General features: G+C 45.0%; 2 protein-coding genes across 7 annotated transcripts in view; both read right to left on the reverse strand.

Moving 5' to 3' along the window:
• LOC133632721 (centrosomal protein of 120 kDa-like) overlaps positions 1–13,025 on the reverse strand; it is a 61,446-nt gene extending 48,421 nt beyond the window's left edge. For 2 of the 3 annotated variants that reach the window (XR_009821695.1, XM_062025338.1), the window contains exons 1-2: positions 12,809–13,025; positions 1,952–2,108 (exon numbers count right to left, since the gene is read on the reverse strand). Coding sequence is in view for 2 of the 3 variants with exons in the window: in XM_062025338.1 (XP_061881322.1) it covers positions 1,952–2,108; positions 12,809–12,857 (206 nt within the window). In the remaining variant the exon portion in view is untranslated. The remainder of the gene's footprint in view (positions 1–1,951; positions 2,109–12,808) is intronic. The other variant, XM_062025339.1, reaches the window with a different exon arrangement.
• A 7,367-nt stretch (positions 13,026–20,392) lies between these two features.
• Positions 20,393–26,070, reverse strand: part of LOC133632720 (zinc finger protein 608-like) — an 18,800-nt gene continuing 13,122 nt past the window's right edge. For all 4 annotated transcript variants that reach the window (XM_062025334.1, XM_062025336.1, XM_062025337.1 and 1 more), the window contains exons 4-9: positions 22,477–24,811; positions 21,561–22,005; positions 21,280–21,446; positions 20,895–21,042; positions 20,762–20,818; positions 20,393–20,638 (exon numbers count right to left, since the gene is read on the reverse strand). In XM_062025334.1, the coding sequence (XP_061881318.1) occupies positions 20,619–20,638; positions 20,762–20,818; positions 20,895–21,042; positions 21,280–21,446; positions 21,561–22,005; positions 22,477–24,811 (3,172 nt within the window). In that variant the 3' untranslated portion in view covers positions 20,393–20,618. The remainder of the gene's footprint in view (positions 20,639–20,761; positions 20,819–20,894; positions 21,043–21,279; positions 21,447–21,560; positions 22,006–22,476; positions 24,812–26,070) is intronic.

Consider the following 26,070-nt stretch of genomic DNA (forward strand, 5'->3'; position numbering starts at 1 on the left):
ATGTTACTAAGCGTGACAAGATGGTGGGCCAACACAATCTACACAGGCACATGTTACTAAGCGTGACAAGATGGTGGGCCAACACAATCTACACAGGCACATGTTACTAAGCGTGACAAGATGGTGGGCCAACACAATCTACACAGGCACATGTTACTAAGCGTGACAAGATGGTGGCCCAACACAATCTACACAGGCACATGTTACTAAGCGTGACAAGATGGCCGCCCAACACAATCTACACAGGCACATGTTACTAAGCGTGACAAGATGGCCGCCCAACACAATCTACACAGGCACATGTTACTAAGCGTGACAAGATGGCGGCCCAACACAATCTACACAGGCACATGTTACTAAGCAACCAGCGTGACAAGATGGTGGGCCAACACAATCTACACAGGCACATGTTACTAAGCGTGACAAGATGGTGGCCCAACACAATCTACACAGGCACATGTTACTAAGCGTGACAAGATGGCCGCCCAACACAATCTACACAGGCACATGTTACTAAGCGTGACAAGATGGCCGCCCAACACAATCTACACAGGCACATGTTACTAAGCGTGACAAGATGGCGGCCCAACACAATCTACACAGGCACATGTTACTAAGCAACCAGCGTGACAAGATGGTGGCCCAACACAATCTACACAGGCACATGTTACTAAGCGTGACAAGATGGCCGCCCAACACAATCTACACAGGCACATGTTACTAAGCGTGACAAGATGGTGGGCCAACACAATCTACACAGGCACATGTTACTAAGCGTGACAAGATGGCGGCCCAACACAATCTACACAGGCACATGTTACTAAGCGTGACAAGATGGTGGGCCAACACAATCTACACAGGCACATGTTACTAAGCGTGACAAGATGGTGGGCCAACACAATCTACACAGGCACATGTTACTAAGCGTGACAAGATGGTGGGCCAACACAATCTACACAGGCACATGTTACTAAGCGTGACAAGATGGTGGGCCAACACAATCTACACAGGCACATGTTACTAAGCGTGACAAGATGGCGGGCCAACACAATCTACACAGGCACATGTTACTAAGCGTGACAAGATGGTGGGCCAACACAATCTACACAGGCACATGTTACTAAGCGTGACAAGATGGCCGCCCAACACAATCTACACAGGCACATGTTACTAAGCGTGACAAGATGGTGGGCCAACACAATCTACACAGGCACATGTTACTAAGCGTGACAAGATGGCGGGCCAACACAATCTACACAGGCACATGTTACTAAGCGTGACAAGATGGTGGGCCAACACAATCTACACAGGCACATGTTACTAAGCGTGACAAGATGGTGGCCCAACACAATCTACACAGGCACATGTTACTAAGCGTGACAAGATGGCCGCCCAACACAATCTACACAGGCACATGTTACTAAGCGTGACAAGATGGCCGCCCAACACAATCTACACAGGCACATGTTACTAAGCGTGACAAGATGGTGGCCCAACACAATCTACACAGGCACGTTACTAAGCGTGACAAGATGGCCGCCCAACACAATCTACACAGGCACATGTTACTAAGCGTGACAAGATGGCCGCCCAACACAATCTACACAGGCACATGTTACTAAGCGTGACAAGATGGTGGGCCAACACAATCTACACAGGCACATGTTACTAAGCGTGACAAGATGGTGGCCCAACACAATCTACACAGGCACATGTTACTAAGCGTGACAAGATGGTGGCCCAACACAATCTACACAGGCACATGTTACTAAGCGTGACAAGATGGTGGCCCAACACAATCTACACAGGCACATGTTACTAAGCGTGACAAGATGGTGGCCCAACACAATCTACACAGGCACATGTTACTAAGCGTGACAAGATGGTGGCCCAACACAATCTACACAGGCACATGTTACTAAGCGTGACAAGATGGTGGGCGTGCACGCACCTGTGTTGGTGCAGCATCTTGCGGTCCAGCTCCCAGGCTAGCTCCGTGCTGAACTGAGGCTGGTCCAGGTGCTCCACCGGGTCCGTGGTCAGCTGCTCACCGTCCAGGCTGGCCTGAACCTCCAGGCTGAGCTGCGAGCATTTGGGGAAGTCACGACCTGCAAAACATTAAACTTTTCAAGCCAAAAGTCCCTTTGGATGTTTTTCTGACGCCAGGCGTCCACTTGGAAGAGCAGCAGGCAAAGTCCATCCAACAAAGTACACTTGGAAGAGCAGCAGACAAAGTCCATCCAACAAAGTACACTTGGAAGAGCAGCAGACAAAGTCCATCCAACAAAGTACACTTGGAAGAGCAGCAGGCAAAGTCCATCCAACAAAGTACACTTGGAAGAGCAGCAGACAAAGTCCATCCAACAAAGTACACTTGGAAGAGCAGCAGGCAAAGTCCATCCAACAAAGTACACTTGGAAGAGCAGCAGGCAAAGTCCATCCAACAAAGTACACTTGGAAGAGCAGCAGGCAAAGTCCATCCAACAAAGTACACTTGGAAGAGCAGCAGGCAAAGTCCATCCAACAAAGTACACTTGGAAGAGCAGCAGGCAAAGTCCATCCAACAAAGTACACTTGGAAGAGCAGCAGGCAAAGTCCATCCAACAAAGTACACTTGGAAGAGCAGCAGGCAAAGTCCATCCAACAAAGTACACTTGGAAGAGCAGCAGGCAAAGTCCATCCAACAAAGTACACTTGGAAGAGCAGCAGGCAAAGTCCATCCAACAAAGTACACTTGGAAGAGCAGCAGGCAAAGTCCATCCAACAAAGTACACTTGGAAGAGCAGCAGGCAAAGTCCATCCAACAAAGTACACTTGGAAGAGCAGCAGGCAAAGTCCATCCAACAAAGTACACTTGGAAGAGCAGCAGGCAAAGTCCATCCAACAAAGTACACTTGGAAGAGCAGCAGGCAAAGTCCATCCAACAAAGTACACTTGGAAGAGCAGCAGGCAAAGTCCATCCAACAAAGTACACTTGGAAGAGCAGCAGGCAAAGTCCATCCAACAAAGTACACTTGGAAGAGCAGCAGCCAAAGTCCATCCAACAAAGTACACTTGGAAGAGCAGCAGGCAAAGTCCATCCAACAAAGTACACTTGGAAGAGCAGCAGGCAAAGTCCATCCAACAAAGTACACTTGGAAGAGCAGCAGGCAAAGTCCATCCAACAAAGTACACTTGGAAGAGCAGCAGACAAAGTCCATCCAACAAAGTACACTTGGAAGAGCAGCAGGCAAAGTCCATCCAACAAAGTACACTTGGAAGAGCAGCAGGCAAAGTCCATCCAACAAAGTACACTTGGAAGAGCAGCAGGCAAAGTCCATCCAACAAAGTACACTTGGAAGAGCAGCAGGCAAAGTCCATCCAACAAAGTACACTTGGAAGAGCAGCAGGCAAAGTCCATCCAACAAAGTACACTTGGAAGAGCAGCAGGCAAAGTCCATCCAACAAAGTACACTTGGAAGTGCAGCAGGCAAAGTCCATCCAACAAAGTACACTTGGAAGAGCAGCAGGCAAAGTCCATCCAACAAAGTACACTTGGAAGAGCAGCAGACAAAGTCCATCCAACAAAGTACACTTGGAAGAGCAGCAGGCAAAGTCCATCCAACAAAGTACACTTGGAAGAGCAGCAGGCAAAGTCCATCCAACAAAGTACACTTGGAAGAGCAGCAGGCAAAGTCCATCCAACAAAGTACACTTGGAAGAGCAGCAGGCAAAGTCCATCCAACAAAGTACACTTGGAAGAGCAGCAGGCAAAGTCCATCCAACAAAGTACACTTGGAAGAGCAGCAGGCAAAGTCCATCCAACAAAGTACACTTGGAAGAGCAGCAGACAAAGTCCATCCAACAAAGTACACTTGGAAGAGCAGCAGGCAAAGTCCATCCAACAAAGTACACTTGGAAGAGCAGCAGGCAAAGTCCATCCAACAAAGTACACTTGGAAGAGCAGCAGGCAAAGTCCATCCAACAAAGTACACTTGGAAGAGCAGCAGGCAAAGTCCATCCAACAAAGTACACTTGGAAGTGCAGCAGGCAAAGTCCATCCAACAAAGTACACTTGGAAGAGCAGCAGGCAAAGTCCATCCAACAAAGTACACTTGGAAGAGCAGCAGACAAAGTCCATCCAACAAAGTACACTTGGAAGAGCAGCAGGCAAAGTCCATCCAACAAAGTACACTTGGAAGAGCAGCAGGAAAATCCATCCAACAAAGTACACTTGGAAGAGCAGCAGGCAAAGTCCATCCAACAAAGTACACTTGGAAGAGCAGCAGGCAAAGTCCATCCAACAAAGTACACTTGGAAGAGCAGCAGGCAAAGTCCATCCAACAAAGTACACTTGGAAGAGCAGCAGGCAAAGTCCATCCAACAAAGTACACTTGGAAGAGCAGCAGACAAAGTCCATCCAACAAAGTACACTTGGAAGAGCAGCAGGCAAAGTCCATCCAACAAAGTACACTTGGAAGAGCAGCAGGCAAAGTCCATCCAACAAAGTACACTTGGAAGAGCAGCAGGCAAAGTCCATCCAACAAAGTACACTTGGAAGAGCAGCAGACAAAGTCCATCCAACAAAGTACACTTGGAAGAGCAGCAGGCAAAGTCCATCCAACAAAGTACACTTGGAAGAGCAGCAGGCAAAGTCCATCCAACAAAGTACACTTGGAAGAGCAGCAGGCAAAGTCCATCCAACAAAGTACACTTGGAAGAGCAGCAGGCAAAGTCCATCCAACAAAGTACACTTGGAAGAGCAGCAGGCAAAGTCCATCCAACAAAGTACACTTGGAAGAGCAGCAGGCAAAGTCCATCCAACAAAGTACACTTGGAAGAGCAGCAGGCAAAGTCCATCCAACAAAGTACACTTGGAAGAGCAGCAGGCAAAGTCCATCCAACAAAGTACACTTGGAAGAGCAGCAGGCAAAGTCCATCCAACAAAGTACACTTGGAAGAGCAGCAGGCAAAGTCCATCCAACAAAGTACAAATGCTGCCTGCCATCACACTGCAGCATTCATAACTAATTGACAACAAAAGACAATTGATAAAAAGGCCAAAAACACACAAAAACCAAAGCATGACAAATGCTGCAAAAAGTTATTCAGGTTATCAGGAAGTTAGCCAGTTAATCAGTAAAGTTAGCCAGGTAATCAGCAAAGTTAGCCAAGTTATCAGGGAAATTATCCGGATTATCAGGAAGTTACCCAGGTAATCAGTAAAGTTAGCCAGGTAATCAGCAAAGTTAGCCAGGTAATCAGCAAATTTAGCCAGGTAATCAGTAAAATTAGCTGGATTATCAGGAAGTTAGCCCAGTTATCAGTGATGTTTGCCCGGTTATCAGTAAAGTTAGCCAGGTTATCAGTAAAGTTAGCCAGGTTATCAGGCAAATTATCCAGATTATCAGGAAATTAGCCAGGTAATCAGTAAAGTTAACCAAGTAATCAGTAAAGTTAGCAAGGTTATCAGTAAAGTTAGCCAGGTTATCAGGCAAATTATCCAGATTATCAGGAAATTAGCCAGGTAATCAGTAAAGTTAGCCAGGTTATCAGGAAAATTAGTCGGATTATCAGGAAATTAACCCGGTTATCAGTGAAGTTTGCCCGGTTATCAGTAAAGTTAGCTGGATCATCAGGAAGTTAGCCAGGTTATCAGTAAAGTTATCCGGATTGTCAGGAAGTTAGCCAGGTTATCAGGACATTAGCTAGGTTATCAGTAGAGTTAGCCAGGTTATCAGTAGAGTTGGCCAGATAATCAGTAAAGTTAACCAAGTAATCAGTCAAATTAGCCGTATTATCAGGAAATTAGCCGGATTATCAGGAAATTATTTTATCAGTGAAGTTAGCCGGTTTATCAGTGAAGTTAGCTGGGTTATCTGTAAAATTAGCCAGATTATCGGTGAAATTAGCCAGATTATCTGCAAAATTAAACAGATTATCAGGAAGTTAGCAAATTAGCCAGAAAAAATGACCAACTTTTTTGTAACCCGGCTAACCTACTCGTAACCTAGCTAACTTCCAAATAACCTAGCTAACTTCCTTAGGACCTGGCTAACTTCCCATAACCTAGATAACTTTCCGATATCCTGGCTAACTTCTTGATAACCAAGATAACTTCCAAGAACCTAGCTAACTTCATAGTAACCTAGCATAGCAGACTTCCTACAACCTGGCTAAATTCCTGGTAACCTGACTGAAGCATGGAACATCACGGTATTTGATTTCTAGTTGTTTTGTGGGGTTGTAGGGACGGCGTGGCAAAGTTGGTAGAGTGGCCGTGCCAGCAATCGGAGAGTTGCTAGTTACTGGGGTTCAATCCCCACCTTCTGTGATGTGTGATGTGTAAGACGACGCCGAGATGAGCGGTCGCACCCTCTTTCGCTCCCGATCGGGAATCCAAACAACTGCTCGGATTATCCCACACTTCCTCCTTTTTCTACTGTGGATCACGGATTTATATTTTAAACCTCCTCGGATACTCACCCTCTTGAAAATGAGAGTCGAGAACGCGAAATGGACATACACAGTGACTTTTATCTCCACGACAATACATCGGCGAAGCACCTTGGCTTTGGAGCTAACGTGTTAGCATCGTGCTTGTCTGCACATCGAGGCAGAAGAAACATGCCCCTGACTGGAAGGATAGACAGAAAGTCAATAATACTACTATTACTTCTACTATCAGGAGACACTGAACTCAACCCTGGACCTGCAACAACACGGTTAATGTTGTCCCGACTGGCGAAGACTAGCAATGCTACTGCTAGCGTCGCCATCGAAGCTAACTCGGCTACCGGCTCATCTCAGCTCAAGCTCACCTGTGCTCCAGCGGTCGGCGGCTCGGCGGAGGACTTCGCCCCGTTCATCGACACGGTCGGAGGCTCGGCGGCGGCGGTGGAGGACGACCCAGTCATCAGAGAAGGCAGCGACTCAGCGGCGGTGAACGACGCGGCGGCTGCGGTGGACGGCGACCCAGACATCGGTGATTGCAGGGAACTGCACGAGATGGCGGGGGTCCACGCGACCTCTCCCCGGTCCCGGACGGCCGAGGACGCGGCATACACAGGATTTAGAGGCGCCTTTACACAAACATTTTCGTTATTCTCTTTCTCTTTGTCTTCAAAAAAGCCCGCCAAAAGGAAACCCAACCCATCCCCCAGCAACCCTACCTGGCCTCCTCCTCCCTCTCCCTCCCCTCCCCCTTTCTCTCCCTCCCCCTTCACCTGGAGGACGATCAATATGCCTCTCTCTCCTCTCTCTGCTTGCTCTTCAACTGCAACAGCAATAATAACCAACAATTTTTCTGGTCAGTACCACAACACAGCGGACTCTGATGCTCTTTTTGGTTCCAGTGGACTACACATCATCCACCTTAATGTGAACAGCCTCTCTGGAGCCAAACTCGACCAAATCAGAGAAATGTTCCTCAACACGAAGGTAAAAATCTTGTGTTTCTCTGAAACCAAATTTGATCAAAGTATTTCTGACTCAGAGATAGAAATACAAAACTTTTCGGTTATCAGAAAGGATAGGAATAAACACGGTGGGGGCGTTTGTATGTATATTCACCAGGATATTAAATACATATCTCGCACTGATCTTAACCACAATGACCTGAAATCTGTGTGGGCGGAAATCAAATTTAAAAATGCTAAGCCGGTACTTATAGGGACTGTTTATAGACCCCCTAATCAGAGTGATTTCTATGGGGCTTTGGAAGAATGCTTGGCGGGGACAGACAACATGGAGAAAATTATAACTGGGGATCTGAACACAGATATTCAACGCAAAGATGCGCCTGTCTTCAGATCCTTCAGCAAGTTTTGTAATCTGCACGGTCTTTCCCAGCTAATAGCGCTACCCACAAGGGTGTGTGATTCCACCCAATCAACCATAGATCTCATTCTCACTTCAGACCGGCCTAAAATAAAAAATAGTGGGGTCATGATCTGTGGTCTTAGCGACCACTATCTAACCTTCTGCACCCGTAAAATAGCTAAACCTAAAGCCAATGGCCACATAACAGCCCAATCCAGATCCCTCAAAAAATACTCCAATGACAATTTCAATTTAAAATTAGATGAGTGGGACTGGTCCCCTGTGCTCGCGAGCAACCTGGTCGATGTCGCTTGGGATCGCTTCAAAACGGCGTTCCTAGCGATACTAAATGACATGGCGATAAAAACAGTCAGGATCAAAGCCCGCTCGGAACCATGGATGAATCCGGACCTATTAGCTGCCATAAAAGACAGAGACAGGAAATACTCTGAATACCAAAAATGTAAAACAGAAGTAGATAAACAACCCAATAATAACAACCTCAAATTACTTCTTTCAACTCTCAAAAAGCAATGCAATAAATTAAGAAATAAGTCAACCAACCTGACTAAATCCTTAAAAAAAAATTACACTAACGACAAAATAGAAGAAAACACGAATAAGCCACGTGAGCTCTGGAAAATTCTCAACAACCAGCTTCCTGGTTGCAGCCAGAAACTTAAAACAAGACTCACCAACATCAGCATCAAGGAGGGTGACTCCCTCATTACAGACAAAATGGAGGTAGCTAGCAGACTTAACGCCTTTTTCAGCAGCATAGCCACAACTCTTGTCAACAAGCTGTCCCACCACTCTGGTCGCAAATTAGAAATGGTCACAGCTGATGAGGTGTTTAAAAAATTGAGCGCGCTCCACCCTAACAAGGCCACCGGCCTTGATAATATTCCCTCCAGATTCCTCAGGGACTCTGCCTCCACCATTGCCCCGATCATCACGCACATAATAAACCTCTCAATTACACAAGGCCAAGTACCAAAAGATTTTAAGATAGCAAGAGTAACTCCCCTCTTTAAAAAAGGAAGCAAATTGGAACCTGGCAACTACCGACCTGTTTCTATTCTCAGCTCCATTTCGAAAGTAATGGAGAAAATAGTTTATGAACAGGTCGATAGTTACTCATGTACAAATTCCAATCCGGCTTCAGAACTAACCACTCCACGGACACATGCCTTCTCTATCTGACTTCAGAACTAACCACTCCACTGACACATGCCTTCTCTATGTGACTTCAGAACTAACCACTCCACTGACACATGCCTTCTCTATGTGACTTCAGAACTAACCACTCCACTGACACATGCCTTCTCTATCTGACTTCAGAACTAACCACTCCACTGACACATGCCTTCTCTATGTGACTTCAGAACTAACCACTCCACTGACACATGCCTTCTCTATCTGACTTCAGAACTAACCACTCCACTGACACATGCCTTCTCTATGTGACTTCAGAACTAACCACTCCACTGACACATGCCTTCTCTATGTGAGCGACCACATCAAACATGAGGTGGACGCGGGCAAATACTGCGGCATGGTCATGCTGGACCTTCAGAAGGCCTTTGACACCGTTAACCACGCTATACTGTTGGATAAGCTCAGAGCAATCGGATTTAACAAAACCTCATGGAGCTGGATGCAATCTTACTTGGAGGGGAGGGAGCAGGTGGTAGAGGTGAACGGCACCGTGTCCCCCCCCCTCTCGGTGAGCTGTGGAGTCCCCCAAGGCAGTATATTGGGACCTTTACTGTTCCTAATATACATAAACCACATGTCATCGGCATGCGACTGTGAATTGTTTTTGTTTGCGGATGACTCTGCCCTGCTGGTATCAGACAAGGACAAGTCACAGGTGGAGAAAATCCTCAGTGCTGAGCTCTGTAGAACTTGCACCTGGCTCGCTGACAACAAGCTATCCATACACTTGGGTAAAACTGAATCCATCCTGTTTGGGTCCCACATTAAACTTAAGAGAGTCAATGACGTCACTATAAAAGTGGGTGACATTGTTATCACCAGGAAAGATGAGGTCACCTACCTAGGTTCCATTCTAGAGGCTAACCTTTCCTGTGATAAAATGGCAACCAAGGTAATCAAAAAGGTTAACCAACGAACGAGATTTCTCTACAGAATCTCCTCTCTGGTCAACAAAAGCACCTTGAGGATTCTGGCGGGAACTCTCGTTCAACCCTTTTTCGATTACGCATGCACCTCCTGGTACCCTAGCACCTCCAAAACCCTCAAATCTAAACTCCAAACATCTCAGAACAAGCTAGTCAGATTACTTCTAGACCTCCACCCCAGATCCCATCTCACTCCTACCCACTTCTCCAAAGTGGGCTGGCTCAAGGTGGAGGACAGAGTTAAACAACTTGCACTGAGCCTAGTCTATAAAATCCGCTACACCTCCCTGATACCGAAGTACATGTCAAACTACTTCCTTAACGTAAATGACCGCCATAACCACAACACCAGGGGGTGCTCCACTAACCACGTTAAACCCAGATTCCGAACTAACAAAGGTCTTAACTCATTCTCTTTCTATGCCACATCAATGTGGAATGCACTCCCAACAGGTGTAAAAGAAAGGGCATCTCTATCCTCCTTCAAAACCGCACTAAAAGTTCACCTCCAGGCAGCTACAACCCTAAACTAACACCCTCCCCGGATTGCTAATAATCAAATGTAAACAATCAAATGCAGATACTTTTTCTTTTTCTTATGCCTTCTGATCTCTCTCTCTCTCTCTCTCTCTCTCTCTCTCTATGTCCACTACTTGATGTCCATATCCCCCCTCCCCACCCCCCCTCCTTCCACACCCCTGATTGTAAATAATGTAAATAATTCATTGTGATTAACTTGTGTGATGACTGTATTATGATGATAGTATATATGACAGTATATATCTGTATCATGAATCAATTTAAGTGGACTTAAACAAGTTGAAAAACGTATTCGGGTGTTACCATTTAGTGGTCAATTGTACGGAATATGTACTTCACTGTGCAATCTACTAATAAAAGTCTCAATCAATCAATCAATTCTACCATCCTAGTCACGTCCGTTGTGTCCTTGAGCAAGACACTTCACCCTTGCTCCTGATGGCTGCTGGTTAGCGCCTTGCATGGCAGCTCCCGCCATCAGTGTGTGAATGTGTGTGTGAATGTGTGTGTGAATGTGTGTGAGAGTGTGTGTGTGTGAATGTGTGTGTGAATGTGTGTGTGAATGTGTGTGTGAATGTGTGTGTGAATGTGTGTGTGAATGTGTGAATGTGGAAATAGTGTCAAAGCGCTTTGAGTACCTTGAAGGTAGAAAAGTGCTATACAAGTATAACCCATTTATCATATAATTATCTTCCCAAACACTAGGGGGCAGTGTCTCCAACCTCAACTGTCCTTGGCATTTCAAGCACAAAGTCTCCTTGGCAAAACCTGACCAAGCTCTGCCTCGCCGGCCATCTTTTGGCCTTTCTAGAACCTGGCTATATTTCTGGTAACCTGGCCAACTTCCTGATAATCCGGCTGACTAGAACCTAGCTAACTTTCTCACAGCCTGGCTAACTTGTGCAGCCCTTTGAGACACTCATGATTTAGGGCTATATAAATAAACTTTGATTGATTGATAACCTCTTGGTAACCTGACTGACTTCCTAGCAAACTTCCTGGTGACCTGGGTAACTTACTGGTAGCTTGGCTAATTTCCCTTTTGTTTGGTTAACTTGCATCGTGTCTCTCATACACTTGTTTTTAGGGCTTTTGTGTTCTGTACATTTGCACCATGCAAGTGTGTTTTAGTTTAACTTGCATTGTGCCTCTCATACACTTGTTTTTGAGGCGTGTGTGTTTTAGTTTAACTTGTATCGTGTCTCTCATACACTTGTTTTTACGGCTTGTGTGTTTTAGTTTTAACTTGTATCGTGTCTCTCATACACTTGTTTTTAAGGCTTGTGTGTTTTAGTTTAACTTGTATCATGTCTCTCATACACTTGTTTTTAAGGCTTGTGTGTTTTAGTTTAACTTGTATCGTGTCTCTCATACACTTGTTTTAAGGCTTGTGTGTTTTAGTTTAACTTGTATCGTGTCTCTCATACACTTGTTTTTAAGGCTTGTGTGTTTTAGTTTAACTTGTATCGTGTCTCTCATACACTTATTTTTAAGGCTTGTGTGTTTTAGTTTAACTTGTATCGTGTCTCTCATACACTTATTTTTAAGGCTTGTGTGTTTTAGTTTAACTTGTATCGTGTCTCTCATACACTTGTTTTTAAGGCTTGTGTGTTTTAGTTTAACTTGTATCATGTCTCTCATACACTTGTTTTTAAGGCTTGTGTGTTTTAGTTTAACTTGTATCGTGTCTCTCATACACTTGTTTTTAAGGCTTGTGTGTTTTAGTTTAACTTGTATCGTGTCTCTCATACACTTGTTTTTAAGGCTTGTGTGTTTTAGTTTAACTTGTATCGTGTCTCTCATACACTTGTTTGTAAGGCTTGTGTGTTTTAGTTTTAACTTGTATCGTGTCTCTCATACACTTGTTTTTAAGGCTTGTGTGTTTTAGTTTAACTTGTATCGTGTCTCTCATACACTTGTTTTTAAGGATTGTGTGTTTTAGTTTAACTTGTATCGTGTCTCTCATACACTTGTTTTTAAGGCTTGTGTGTTCTGGACATTTGCAAGTGTGTTTTAGTTTTTTGGGCTATTTTCTCTTTTAACTGTGTGCGTGTTGGTCCTTGCTGGCCAGCGTAGAAAAAAGGTCCAACATGGTTGATCAATCTGCTTCATTATATTTGAATAATTAAGAAAGCGCAGATAAATAAAACTCACTGTAAGTTTTTTTCATGGCGCTTTTGAGTGTGCAGAATGTGACTTTGAGGTGAACACGAACTAGTTTGAAATGAGCTTTAACTTCATCAAAGTATCTATTTGCCTTTAGCTTGTAGTGCTAATAAATGTGAAGTAAATGAGTTTTTATTTGAGAGTTTATTTGAGCTCACCTTGCAGGATCGACAACACGATGAGAAGTTGCTCGTTTTTCGGAGACATGTTGACAAGAAGGGAGTCGTCTTTAACTTGATATTTCGTACTTTGTTGAGGTTAAAACATCGCTAAAGATGAAAAGTGTTTGAAAAGTTGCTTGTTGAATATTAGCCGCTTTGTTGTCGAGCTTTGGCGCCACCATTTTAGTTTTAATGCCGGAAGTGAAACCGGAATGGATGAGGCCCAGCCTGACCTCTGCTGGATGGGAGAGGAACTGCAGCCACGTCGTCATCTAGTGGACACATTTCGCCTCAAATCAGTGAATTTACAAGCCCAGGCGCTGTTTTCTACTTACTTTGAGTATTATTTTCAACTGTTTGTAAATGTTGACATTTATAAATAAAGGTTTATAAAAAAATAAATCAGTGTATGTTTTACTCATTTCATTTTCCTGTCATTAATGGAAATTGTAAAACCATAAACGACTGGTTTATTTGCATGTTATATAAAAAAAAATGTTGCAGCTGAGATAGGCTCCAGCACCCCTCGCGACCCCGAAAGGGACAAGCGGTAGAAAGGGGATGGGATGGATGGATGCAGAAGAGAAATAACGACATCCAAAAAACAATTTGATTTTCATTTTGTGTTTCATATAAATAACATTTACATATCTTGTAAACAGAAACAGGAAAAAATACCAAAACGGATGTTTTTTTATAATTTGACACCGGAAGTTTGTATTTTCAAAGTAAAAGCGTGCGCCTGGCTAAATGTATTTTGATTAAATTATTATTTTAAACATGGCACAGCGAGGAATTGACATCTACAGAAATATATACACACGAAAGTGGAGGCAAAAAAACCCCATCTGATATTGTGCAGTTTTTTTTTCGTTCTTTCTTTAAAATCGCTACTTCCGGTTTCGACGTCGTAAGATGAAAAATCCCCCGTTTTGGTCTGTTTTTCAGTTTCTCTTGATATGTGCGAAAATATTTCTGTAGAAGTCAGTCGTCGTTGTGCCATTTCTAAACTCATTTCTGTGTCGAGATCCAAATACATTTTGGCCAGAGTCACAAGCACACGGTGCCATCGTGATTATCCTCACTTCTACTTTGAAATTCTAACTTCCGGTGTCTGCAAATAAAATAAAAAAACAAACAAAAGCCATCAATTTTTACTTAGTTTTTACGGTCCGTGTACCTTCCGTTCATTCTATTTCCAATTCGGAAAAGTAAATCAAAAAACAAAGTTAGGGCAGTTTTATTGCCACCAAATTTGATTTGGTGTGGTTTTAAAGGCCTACTAAATGAATTTTTAAAATTTAAACGGGGATAGCAGATCCATTCTATGTGTCATACTTGATCATTTGGCGATATTGCCATATTTTTGCTGAAAGGATTTAGTAGAGAACATCGACGATAAAGTTTGCAACTTTTGCTCGCTGATAAAAAAAAAAGCCTTGCCTGTACCGGAAGTAGCGTAGATGAAAGATTCGTGGGTGAGGAACGTGAGAGTGAAGGACTAGAGCGCAGTGCAGGACGTATCTTTTTTCGCTCTGACCGTAACTTAGGTACAAGCTGGCTCATTGGATTCCACACTCTCTCCTTTTTCTATTGTGGATCACGGATTTGTATTTGAAAGCACCTGGGATACTATATCCTCTTGAAAATGAGAGTCCAGAACGCCAAATGGACATTCACAGTGACTTTTATCCCCACGACAATACATCGGCGAAACACTTTAGCTACGGAGCTAATGTGATAGCATCGGGCTTAACTGCATATAGAAACAAAAGAATTCAGCCCCTGACTGGAAGGATAGACAGAAGATCAACAATACTATTATTACTTGTACTATCAGGAGACACCGAACCAAACACTGGACATGTAACTACACGGTTAATGCTGTGCCACCTGTCGAAGCCTAGCAATGCAGTTGCTAACGACGCCATTGAAGCTAACTTAGCTACGGGACCTCGTCAGAGCTATGATAAAAACATTAGCGCTCCACCTATGCCAGCCCTCATCTGCTCATCAACACCCGTGCTCACCTGCGTTCCAGCGATCGACGGCGCGACGAAGGACTTCATTCGATCATCGATGCGGCTAGCGTCGGATAGCGCGTCTGCTATCCAACTCAAAGTCCTCCTGGTTGTGTTGCTGCAGCCAGCCGCTAATACACCGATCCCACCTACAACTTTCTTCTTTGCTGTCTCCATTGTTCATTAAACAAATTGCAAAAGATTCACCAACACAGATGTCCAGAATACTGTGGAATTATGAGATGAAAACAGAGCTTTTTTGTATTGGATACAATGGTGTACCAATACTTCCGCTTCAACCATCGACGTCACGCGCATACGTCATCATACATAGACCTTTTCAACCGGAAGTTTCGCGGGAAATTTAAAATGGATCTTTTTGTGTGGAGTTTGCATGTCCTCCCCGTGACTGCGTGGGTTCCCTCCGGGTACGCCAGCATCCTCCCACTTCCAAAGACATGCACCTGGGGATAAGTTGATTGGCAACACTAAAATTGGCCCTAGTGTGTGAATGTTGTTTGTCTATCTGTGTCGGCCCTGCGATGAGGTGGCGACTTGTCCAGGGTGTACCCCGCCTTCCGCCCGATTGTAGCTGAGATAGGCTCCAGCACCCCCCGCGACCCCAAAGGGAATAAGTGGTAGAAAATGGATGGATGGATGGCAGTTTATAAGTTAACCCGGCCGTATTGGCATGTGTTGCAATGTTAAGATGTCATCATTGATATATAAACTATCAGACTGCGTGGTCGCTAGCAGTGGCTTTCAGTAGGCCTTTAACGTGGACCCCGACTTAAACAAGTGTAAAAACTTATTGGGGTGTTACCATTTAGTGGTCAATTGTACGGAATATGTAGTGTACTGTGCAATCTACTAATACAAGTTTAAATCAATCAATCAATCACTTCCGGTCGGCGTACCTTCCGTTGATTCTATTTCCAATTCTTGAATGCAAATCATAAAACGCATTTCGGGCCATTTGTTCTATTTTTAATTGTGAAACAAAAGTTGGACAAGTATTTAATGAAACCTTCTTAAAAGGACAATAGGCCTCCTGCGGAACAAAGATGTTAGCGTCATGCTAAAAACATGCTCAACGCAAAGGAAATGCTAAAATACTGCTTCCGGTTCAGTTTGTCATCACGCAGATAAAACACGCATTTTTACATTTTGGAAGAACATATATTCCATTTTTGTTATTATCTGGAAAAATGTAAATCCATAAAAGGAAAACAGCACAAAATCCGATTATGTAGCAATATTTGAATAAAAATCAACTCTCTTTTGTTTTTAAAGAAATCTGCCATATATAATAAAAATGGAAAAACAGCCCTACAATCATTGGTACTTTAACTTGAATTTGTTTTTTCGATTTGCGTTTCAGAATTGGAAATAGAATGAACGGACCTTTTCCTTTTATGAATTGTAATTTTTCCAGATAAACACAAACATCCAATTCATGTTTATCCAAAATGCAAAACTGCGTGTTTATTTGCGTGATGACAAATTGAACCAGAAGCATTATTTTAGTCTTTCCTTCGCGTTTGGCATGTTTTTAGCATGACGCTAACCAACACCTTTGTTCAGCAGGTGTCTTATTGTCGTTTGAAAAAAGTCTCATTGAATAGTTAGTTTCAGAAATGAAAATAGAAAAAATGGCCCGAAATTAGTTGTTTGCATTTTAGAATTGGAACTAGAATGAACGGAAGGTACAACAACCGCCCTTTTTTTCTCCTATTTCCATTGATTAAAAGCAAAGGAAATGAGCAAAACATACTCTGAGCACCGCATTTAAAGCCATATAACTAATAATAGACACATGTATAAAAAGATCCTTTAATGGTGAGCATATGAATTAAGGCATATACAGTATAAAAGGAGCAGTCAGTAGAAGACAACACAAAGTGACTCCCAAAACATCTTTTTTCTAATCACAAGCTTCTAGAAGGAGGATGCCAGGATGCTGCTGAGGTCCGACAGAAAGAAATAGGTTTTTTTATTTGCTTTGTCAGTCTATCCAATGAAGTCCACTGGCCGTGTGTGTGTGTGTGTGTGTGTGTGTGTGTGTGTCATCATTGTGTTTACATACACGTTAGCAGCAGGGATAGTCATCAAGAGTAGGCTGGCCACTTGTACATCTCATGAAACACCTTGCAGAAAAAGTACTAACAAAAAGCGAAACCATTGACAATTACACAAACCCAAGAAATAATAATAGTTTTTTGTCTGTTTGTCAATTGTTTCGCCTTTTGGTATTTTGCTCGGTGTCATTTTAGACTGTTTTGTCGTTTGTTATGTGGTTTTCTGCGATTGTTTCACATACTTGCCAACCCTCCCGAATTTCAGTGCCTCCCCCGAAAATCTCCCGGACAACCATTCTCCCGAATTTCTCCCGATTTCCAGCTGGACTTAAGGCCCGCCCCCTCCAGGTCCGTGCAGACCTGAGTGAGGACAGCCTGTTGTCACGTCCGCTTTTCCTTCATATAAACAGCGTGGCGGCCCAGTCACGTTATAATATATGGCGAGTGCACAACTGCACACACAACAAGAAGGAGACGAAGAAGACACAGTCATGGCGACGACGAGTGACAGGGAATAGAACGAGGATGGACAATTCAACCCTAAACTCACTCCTTTCCTGCAAATGGAATGTCACAGATGCTGCCTGTAATAGAGTAATCTAAGTTGTTTGTTGCCATCTGCTGGTGAAGGTTGGGTGTAGTGTTCTGTGGTTACTTTTTGCTTGGCCAACGGTTTACGTTGTATTGCACACCCTGACAGCAAGTGTGGGAGTCGGTTCTGAAGTATGAAGTAAAGAGACGTAACTTCATCACCGCCTGGTTATTGACTCCAACCCAGAATATTACACTGCACATACCTATGCTCCTTCAAAGGCTGTGCTACTGGCTGCAAAGCATTGCACTTTCAAATACAACAATGAGTAGAGGAGTGTTACGTGTAAATAAATGAACACTGAAATTCAAGTATTTATTTTATTTATATATATATATATATATATATATATATATATATATATATATATATATATATATATATATATATAGCTAGAATTCACTGAAAGTCAAGTATTTTATTTATATATATATATATATATATAAGAAATACTTGAATTTCAGTGAATTCTAGCTATAAATATACTCCTCCCCCTTAACCCCCCCCTCTCCCGAATTGGGAGGTCTCAAGGTTGGCAAGTATGTTGTTTCATGAAATGTAGAAATATTGGGCACAGCGTACAAGCGTGTGCGATGAGAAGCCTTTCAGCTGAAAAAGCTGGACCAGAGCACACGTGACTGACTTTCAGGCCTGCCATTGTTCGCCAATGAAGAAGACAACCAATGTTGCAAATATTGTAAACTCCTCCTTGCAAAATAGACCAAGCCAATACATGGAGATGATTATTTACAGCTTGTCTTAAGTGACAAATATCATTGAAATATTCTTTCAAGTTGTGTGATTTGGTTAAAGTGGTAAAAGTCCAAGTAAATAACAAGTACATATATACAGTGTGTGTGTGGCCAATGAGCAGACAGTATTTACAGCAGCACTAAATCATCCATTCATGTCCCAATCGCAATTCTTATTCATCACAGTTCTAAAGTGATTGATCATTTTCTAAAATTGATTTGCAAAAGCTGGTTTGAATCGACACTCGATTCTGGTCAAATTTTCAAAAGTTTTAAAAATATATAAAAAAATTATAAATATGTTGTAATTTTATTACGTTTTTATTTTTTTAATGAGAAACAATTTTAAAAGAGTTGTCTTTAGGCCATCCCCACGCAAAATATCACCAAATAATAAATTGCAAGAATCGGTTTGAATTGATAATTGTGTTGAATAAAGAATCAATTCTGAATAAAATGTTCACAATTTTTCAACAATCGATTAAGCCTTTTTTAATAAATAAATAACTAATACATATATAGACTGTATATATATGTGTATATATATATATATATATATATATATATATATATATATATATATATATATATATATATATATATATATATATATATATATATATATATATATATATATATATATATATATATTTTTTTTTTTTAAATTAAAAAAAAAAAAAAAGAAACGTTTTTAAAATACCTTTTTAGTCTATCTCCGTGCAACCAGAAGGAGCTTTTCTAACCTGTAACCTGTTTTGAAAAAGTTTCATTCTAATTATTATACCATATAATATCTTGGCAAAATGGGTTTGAATGGAGAATTGTGTTGAATCAAGAATGGACTCACCGCCCCAGGAATTGGAATGGGCTCGTTAGATTGACAGGCCGAGTTATTACGCTGACACAAAGACCATACAACATTACAAAGTTAGTGGACCACAGAATAATGGGGGTCATCTTTACTACATTCAGTCAGAACCTTCTGGAAACATCACAACATGTTTTAGTCCTTTGTACACTGACTCCTCCTCCCAAAAGCTCCACTTCCTGTCCTAAGCATGTAGCGACCACGCACTGTAGGTGGCGCTACTGACAGTTGTTTTTGTCCTCTGCCTCTCAGCGAGGTGCAGTTGACACCATGGAACCTGCCCGTGGTCAGGTCATGGTCCTACTTCTTTCACACCATGGAACCTGCCCGTGGTCAGGTCATGGTCCTACTTCTTTCACACCATGGAACCTGCCCGTGGTCAGGTCATGGTCCTACTTCTTTCACACCATGGAACCTGCCCGTGGTCAGGTCATGGTCCTACTTCTTTCACACCATGGAACCTGCCCGTGGTCAGGTCATGGTCCTACTTCTTTCACACCATGGAACCTGCCCGTGGTCAGGTCATGGTCCTACTTCTTTCACACCATGGAACCTGCCCGTGGTCAGGTCATGGTCCTACTTCTTTCACACCATGGAACCTGCCCGTGGTCAGGTCATGGTCCTACTTCTTTCACACCATGGAACCTGCCCGTGGTCAGGTCATGGTCCTACTTCTTTCACACCATGGAACCTGCCCGTGGTCAGGTCATGGTCCTACTTCGTTCACACCATGGAACCTGCCCGTGGTCAGGTCATGGTCCTACTTCTTTCACACCATGGAACCTGCCCGTGGTCAGGTCATGGTCCTACTTCTTTCACACCATGGAACCTGCCCGTGGTCAGGTCATGGTCCTACTTCTTTCACACCATGGAACCTGCCCGTGGTCAGGTCATGGTCCTACTTCTTTCACACCATGGAACCTGCCCGTGGTCAGGTCATGGTCCTACTTCTTTCACACCATGGAACCTGCCCGTGGTCAGGTCATGGTCCTACTTCTTTCACACCATGGAACCTGCCCGTGGTCAGGTCATGGTCCTACTTCTTTCACACCATGGAACCCGCCCGGGGTCAGGTCATGGTCCTACTTCTTTCACACCATGGAACCAGCCCGTGGTCAGGTCATGGTCCTACTTCTTTCACACCATGGAACCTGCCCGTGGTCAGGTCATGGTCCTACTTCTTTCACACCATGGAACCTGCCCGTGGTCAGGTCATGGTCCTACTTCTTTCACACCATGGAACCTGCCCGTGGTCAGGTCATGGTCCTACTTCTTTCACACCATGGAACCTGCCCGTGGTCAGGTCATGGTCCTACTTCTTTCACACCATGGAACCTGCCCGTGGTCAGGTCATGGTCCTACTTCTTTCACACCATGAAACCTGCACATGGTCAGGTCATTGTCCTACTTCTTTCACAGCATGGAACCTGCCCGTGGTCAGGTCATGGTCCTACTTCTTTCACACCATAGAACCTGCACGTGGTCAGGTCATGGTCCTACTTCTTCACGTCGCTGTCTGCGGGGACCACAAGAAGCACAATGAGACTGTTGGACATTAGAGGACATGAAACCAGTTGAAATCTCTGTTTGATGCACTCAAAAGACAGCATGGAGTCAAGGAGGAGGCTGACAAACATACCAGCTGAGGAGCGTCCTGACGCCTGCTGACCCGACACCAGCGACCTGGAGCTCAGACCTTCAACATGTCCACGTCCAAACGTCAAACTAGCAACTTCTCCCAACATTGGACAACAAAGTAGTCTTGTGCGTACCTGGGTAAATGTTGTACTGTCCAGACACCAGGTTGTAGCTGACGCCAAGGTGTGTGTGATGGTGTGTGTGCAGGTGGCGACCCAACGACACGCGACTCCTGTCGCGGTCCATCTCATGTTCCACCTCAGAGGAACATTTTTCACCGGCCTGAATCAGAGAAAGATGAGCGTGTCAACATCTTAACACACTCACTCTGTTCACGTTATACTACAGACTACTTCATCAAACTAGTACTTCAGTGCACAGATACTACCATAGTACAGGCAGAAAACAAGTCCAGCTAGCTATGAGGAACATTCTTAAATTCTAGAAGATTGTTAGCATTGTAAGAATCATCATGTTAGCTGTTTAACTAGCTAAGATGTTAGCGTGACGGTGGCTCACAGCGGGCGACTTCCCGTGGAACTGGTGGCATTGCTTCAGCATCTCCATGGTGGAAGACGAGGATGAGTCCATGCCCTGTTTGCCACTAACCACGCCTCCTCTGCAAGGCAGAGTCACCTCTGACTCCTCTCTGCCCGCCGTCTTACCGTACAGAGGGTAGGAGAAACCTGTTGGATGGTAAACAAACTTGGAAGAGAACCTAAAACAATCATCATGTTGCAAAAGTCCAAAACAAGATCTGATTGCCCTCAGCCTGATCAGCTTCTGGACTAGTTTCTTACCAGTGTAATTGTGGACCAGGGTGGGAGACACCCCTCGGTAGGAGCCCTCGTCGCTCTCACACATGGCCAAGTAGGGTGGGTACGAGGAGTGCTGGTACTGCATGTAGGGCTGCTGGGGGGTCATGGGAGGCGAGATCGCCACCCGGGCACTCTGGGACTCCCCCAACAGGGCCCCCATCGGCTCCTGCAGCCCGTCTAGGCCATCCGAGTCCTCTGAGTCGATGAGTGTCACATCCTGCGATCCACGGACTATGGGTTTTTTAGCATCATGGCCGCCGCCGCCTCCTCTCGCCATGGGAGACTTGGGCCCAGCAGTTTCCACGGTGGTCCCTCTTTCTTTGGACCTTTCTGCGTCCCCTTCATTGGCTGCCTCTCCAAGTGGAATCTGCAGCTCCGAATATTTGCTGTGAACCATGGGCTGAGCCCACGTCGGGCCGTCTGGGGGCTAGATTGATGGGGACAAGTGTTGGTGCTGGTGAAAGTGTTTCCTCTATGATTCTGTCTTAACAGTGGTGGACATTTTCCCCTCCAGTTTTGCCAACATCTATTAAGAAACTCTGTTGTCTTGGAAACATTTCTTTCAAGAGTTTTAGCAGAAGGAGCGTCCACCTCTGCTGAGGGACTATAGAGGAAACACTGAGACGTTCCATGTGTTTGGATGGAGGATGACAGAATGCGGCCATTGATCCCACATGATGTTATTGTATGATGAGATGGCACGCTTATAAAACTCTACAAGGTGTACTCAGTGACATTTTAAATGTACATTTTAGCTCTACACACGCGTCAAACATTAAACACACCGCTAAGTTAGCGTGGAGGTACACCTTGACGAGGTCAGCGGTTTGGACGTTAGGTGGCGCACAGTCAGTCATGAAAGCGGCGGAGGCGGTTAGAGGCAGAGGGACAGACTTACACTGGAGTAGGAAAGGTTTGAGTCCAGCTCACTGTGACTGTTGGGGTTATGTTGGGACAAGGTGGACGCTGAATGGATGTCATCACAGTCTTTGGTTGAGACCACCTTCACGCCCAGACCCCTATCTCCCCGCTCATTCACCTCCAAATAAGACAGGATGGCTTTTGGACGGCACCCTTTTGCCCCTTCTGGACCTTTTCCTCCACTGGACGAGGTCCCACCCACATGTTTGACATCCTCGCCCTCTCGTCCCCCATGTCCCCTCTTCTGCTCACAGCATTTAGAGGCCAGTAAGAGTTTCTGGTCCATGTAAAGTCCTCGCGAGTACTGTCCATAGTACAGAGATTGGGCCAAGGCGGTCTGCGTCTGACTCATGGCCAGCTGGAGCTGAGACGGAGCTGACTCTTCACCTGTTTTACAGTCAGCAAAGTCACGGGGGGAGCCATTGTCCTCCTCTTTTCCATCCTCTTTACTTTTAGCATCGGGAGAGGAACCGTTGTGAAAGGCGCCAACAGTGTTATGCCTGTCGGTCTGGACGTAACCCGGCAGGAAGTAAGGCTCAAAGCTGTGGTAGTATGGGGACTGGGGCTCTTTCAAGGAGGGGCCCGGTCCTGCAGGGGGTGTCCTTCTGGCGTTGCTATGGTTACTGTTAGCGTTGAGCTCAGCAGAAGAAACAGACTTGGATCTGATTGCATCCAAGCGACTTTCAGAGGACACGCCATCCTCACCGGCATCAGAGATGTCAGAGTAGGCGGGACTGTTGGTCTTGCTGTCGGACATCGGCAGACAACTTCCGCCGGCATCCAGCCGCGATAAACAGCCGATGGACGGACTGGGAGCGTTGTCCGTGAAGGTGTACACCTTGTCGGCCTCAGCACGGATGCTTGCCATCCTGCTCTCCTGACTCTCGCTGAAGCCGTTCATCACTTCCTGCTTGCTCAGGTGCTCTTTCAGGAGGCTCCCACAGATCTCCTTTGCACTTATTTTGGCGGTGCCGTCTTCTATTTTGACCCCGCTGTCATCGCCATGAGGCAATCTCGTGGGTGCATCCCTGCTGTGTTTGTCCTTCAGCCTCCTCTTCTCCTTCTTCCTGGTTTCTTTGCAGCCAAGCAGCCTGTCTTTGACCAGGCTGGGCTCCACGACGATGCTGAGCTTTGGTTTGATGGCCTTCAGAGACACATTCTTACTGCTCAGAACCACTTCTGCAATGGTTGAAGGCTGCTGGGAGGTAGAAGCATCTGCAGGGACCCCAGGATACGACGCATTGGGTATAGCGATTAGCTTGGGAGGGGCGGGTGCTGGGGCGATTGGCCGGTTGGTGCGAGACTTGGACAACTTGTCCACCTTCCCATTGGCTTTTTTGCTCCTGTCACAAAGAACCTTCTTGTCAATCAGACCTTCAGCTTCCAGCTTGGGCATCTCTATTGCAGAGCTCCTGTCTGCAACCATGCAGTTCTCCAGTACGACTGTCATGTTGGAGATGATGGGCAGGTTGCTGAGGTCGTCAATCAGCCCGTCCTTTAGCAGTGAGCTTCTCCTGGTTTTGGAGATAAAAGGAGAACTGTGGTCCGTACTGAGGAGCAGCCGTCTATTCTTGGGTGAACCCACAGTGGTCACCTTGTATAAGGGCGCCGTTTTTTTAGTCAGGCTGTTGTTTGCCTCCGAGGGGTCGTAGGTCATGTGACTGACGGATTCCTCACAGTCTGACAATCTTTCCTCACTCTCACCGTCCTTCACGTGGTCCCGATCCGGCTTCCTCGGCTCTTCTGCTTCCAGGTGAGCGTGCGTCTGGTGGTAGCGCAGCCCGTTGATGTGCTTGTAGCGTTTGGTGCAGTTGGGGTGGGGGCAGTCGATGAGAATGGGTGGCGGGGGCGGCGAGGAGGTGCAACCTCTCCCCGGGTCCATGAACGAGGGGTCGGACTTGCCTTGAGGTGTGGAGGGGGCGCTGCGGGACTTGGCTCGAATCCTCTTCCCATTCCCATTCGTAATGTTGTCAGAGGAAACCAAACTGAGGTCCAGATCAGCCGGCAACTTGATCTTTCTCTTTCCAGATGGCAGAGCGGCGGCGCCGTTAGCAGCGTTACCGTCCTCCATGGTAAAGAAAGACGGAGAAGTCCGACAGTTGCTGATGAGCTTCAAGCTGCCTCGATGACCCTTGCTGTGGACGGGTGAGGCTGCCATGCCGCCACCCCGGCTACGGTGCTGCAGAAGACCCCGGACTTTTACCGCAGGGGCGACCTCGACGCAGGGACGCTCCGCCATTGCAAGCCGCATCCTTTTCCCACGGCCACGCCCACCTGGCATCTCTGGATCGCTGGATGGAGACTCACAAAACCTGTAAAGCATGGACATAAAGACTTTAGACAAGTCAAGACAGTTAGCATCCATTCCTTCCGCTAGCTTGAAAGCTCACTAGCGCAAAAATGTCCTAAAGTAAAGTGCTAACCTGACTTCTCTTCTGTTCTTCTCCCTGCACTCAGCTGATTCAAATCACCTTGGTGAAGAAAAGTTAATTCAAAAAAACACTCTGAGGAATTCTCAGCATTACGCCAAAGTCCAGATTGTCTGCATCGACTTTGTGTTTCTTCACTGAAAAGTCCTAATAAATCACCGAGGCCTTTTCATTTGTTTTAGCCCCAAGTGACGCTGACCACACGTAGGAAGGCAATTTAGCCCAGTGATAAATCACCATGGCAACCACAGCCTGCGTGGATTCATTGAGTGGTTGCTGCCCCGCAACCAAACACTTAAGACTTAGTTGTTGTTTTCATTCAATGTGAAGCAAAGACACGTTTCTGGGATGGGTTGGGGTACTTATGAAATGGGGCTCTGACTTTTAGGAGCACTTTTCTTTTGGACCAGCGGTGTACCCAAAGGGATTGGGGCCTGTTTACATTCACTGGAGAAAGTATTTATCAGACCAGAATCAGAGTAATCCCTAAAAGTTCAGGTGGTGTAAAAGCTCTAAAATGTATCCAGAGAGCCCGCCAGGGCCAGGTGCCCTTTTGGGTGCATTTCAAATTTTTTTCACCTGGTTTCTTTCGGGACCTTGCCAGACCCCTCCAGGGGTTGAATGGGTTCAATTCGTACCTCGTAGATACTTATAAAAGCGGAGTAGGGTTAGGGGTAAAAAGGACAGTCTGGCACCAGATCAAGCACTCAAGAAGCACTCAGAGAGATCGTTTCCATTGTCTATGCCCATTATTTTATTTTATTTGTATTTTTTTTGTTTCTCCACTCGGGCTGATGTAACAGTTGGTTGGGGGGCGCATAATAAATGAAAATAACATAACATAACATAACATAACAAAGCAAGCGTGCCTTACAGAAAGCACTTGAACGTACAGTTTAGCTCCACTTTTCAAACTGCGCTAGCTCAATAGCAATTTACATTGGATTCTCTATTAGCATTAGCAATTTTATATGGCGATTTCAACACGTGTACCTACTCAGTGGCCTAGTGGTTAGAGTGTCCGCCCTGAGATGGGTAGGTTGTGAGTTCAAACCCCGGCTGAGTCATACCAAAGACTATAAAAAAGGGAGCCATTACCTCCCTGCTTGGCACTCAGCATCAAGGCTTGGAATTGGGGGTTA

This window comes from Entelurus aequoreus, linkage group LG17 (assembly GCF_033978785.1).
Source record: "Entelurus aequoreus isolate RoL-2023_Sb linkage group LG17, RoL_Eaeq_v1.1, whole genome shotgun sequence".
In the NCBI taxonomy this organism is placed as follows: Eukaryota; Metazoa; Chordata; class Actinopteri; order Syngnathiformes; family Syngnathidae; genus Entelurus; species Entelurus aequoreus.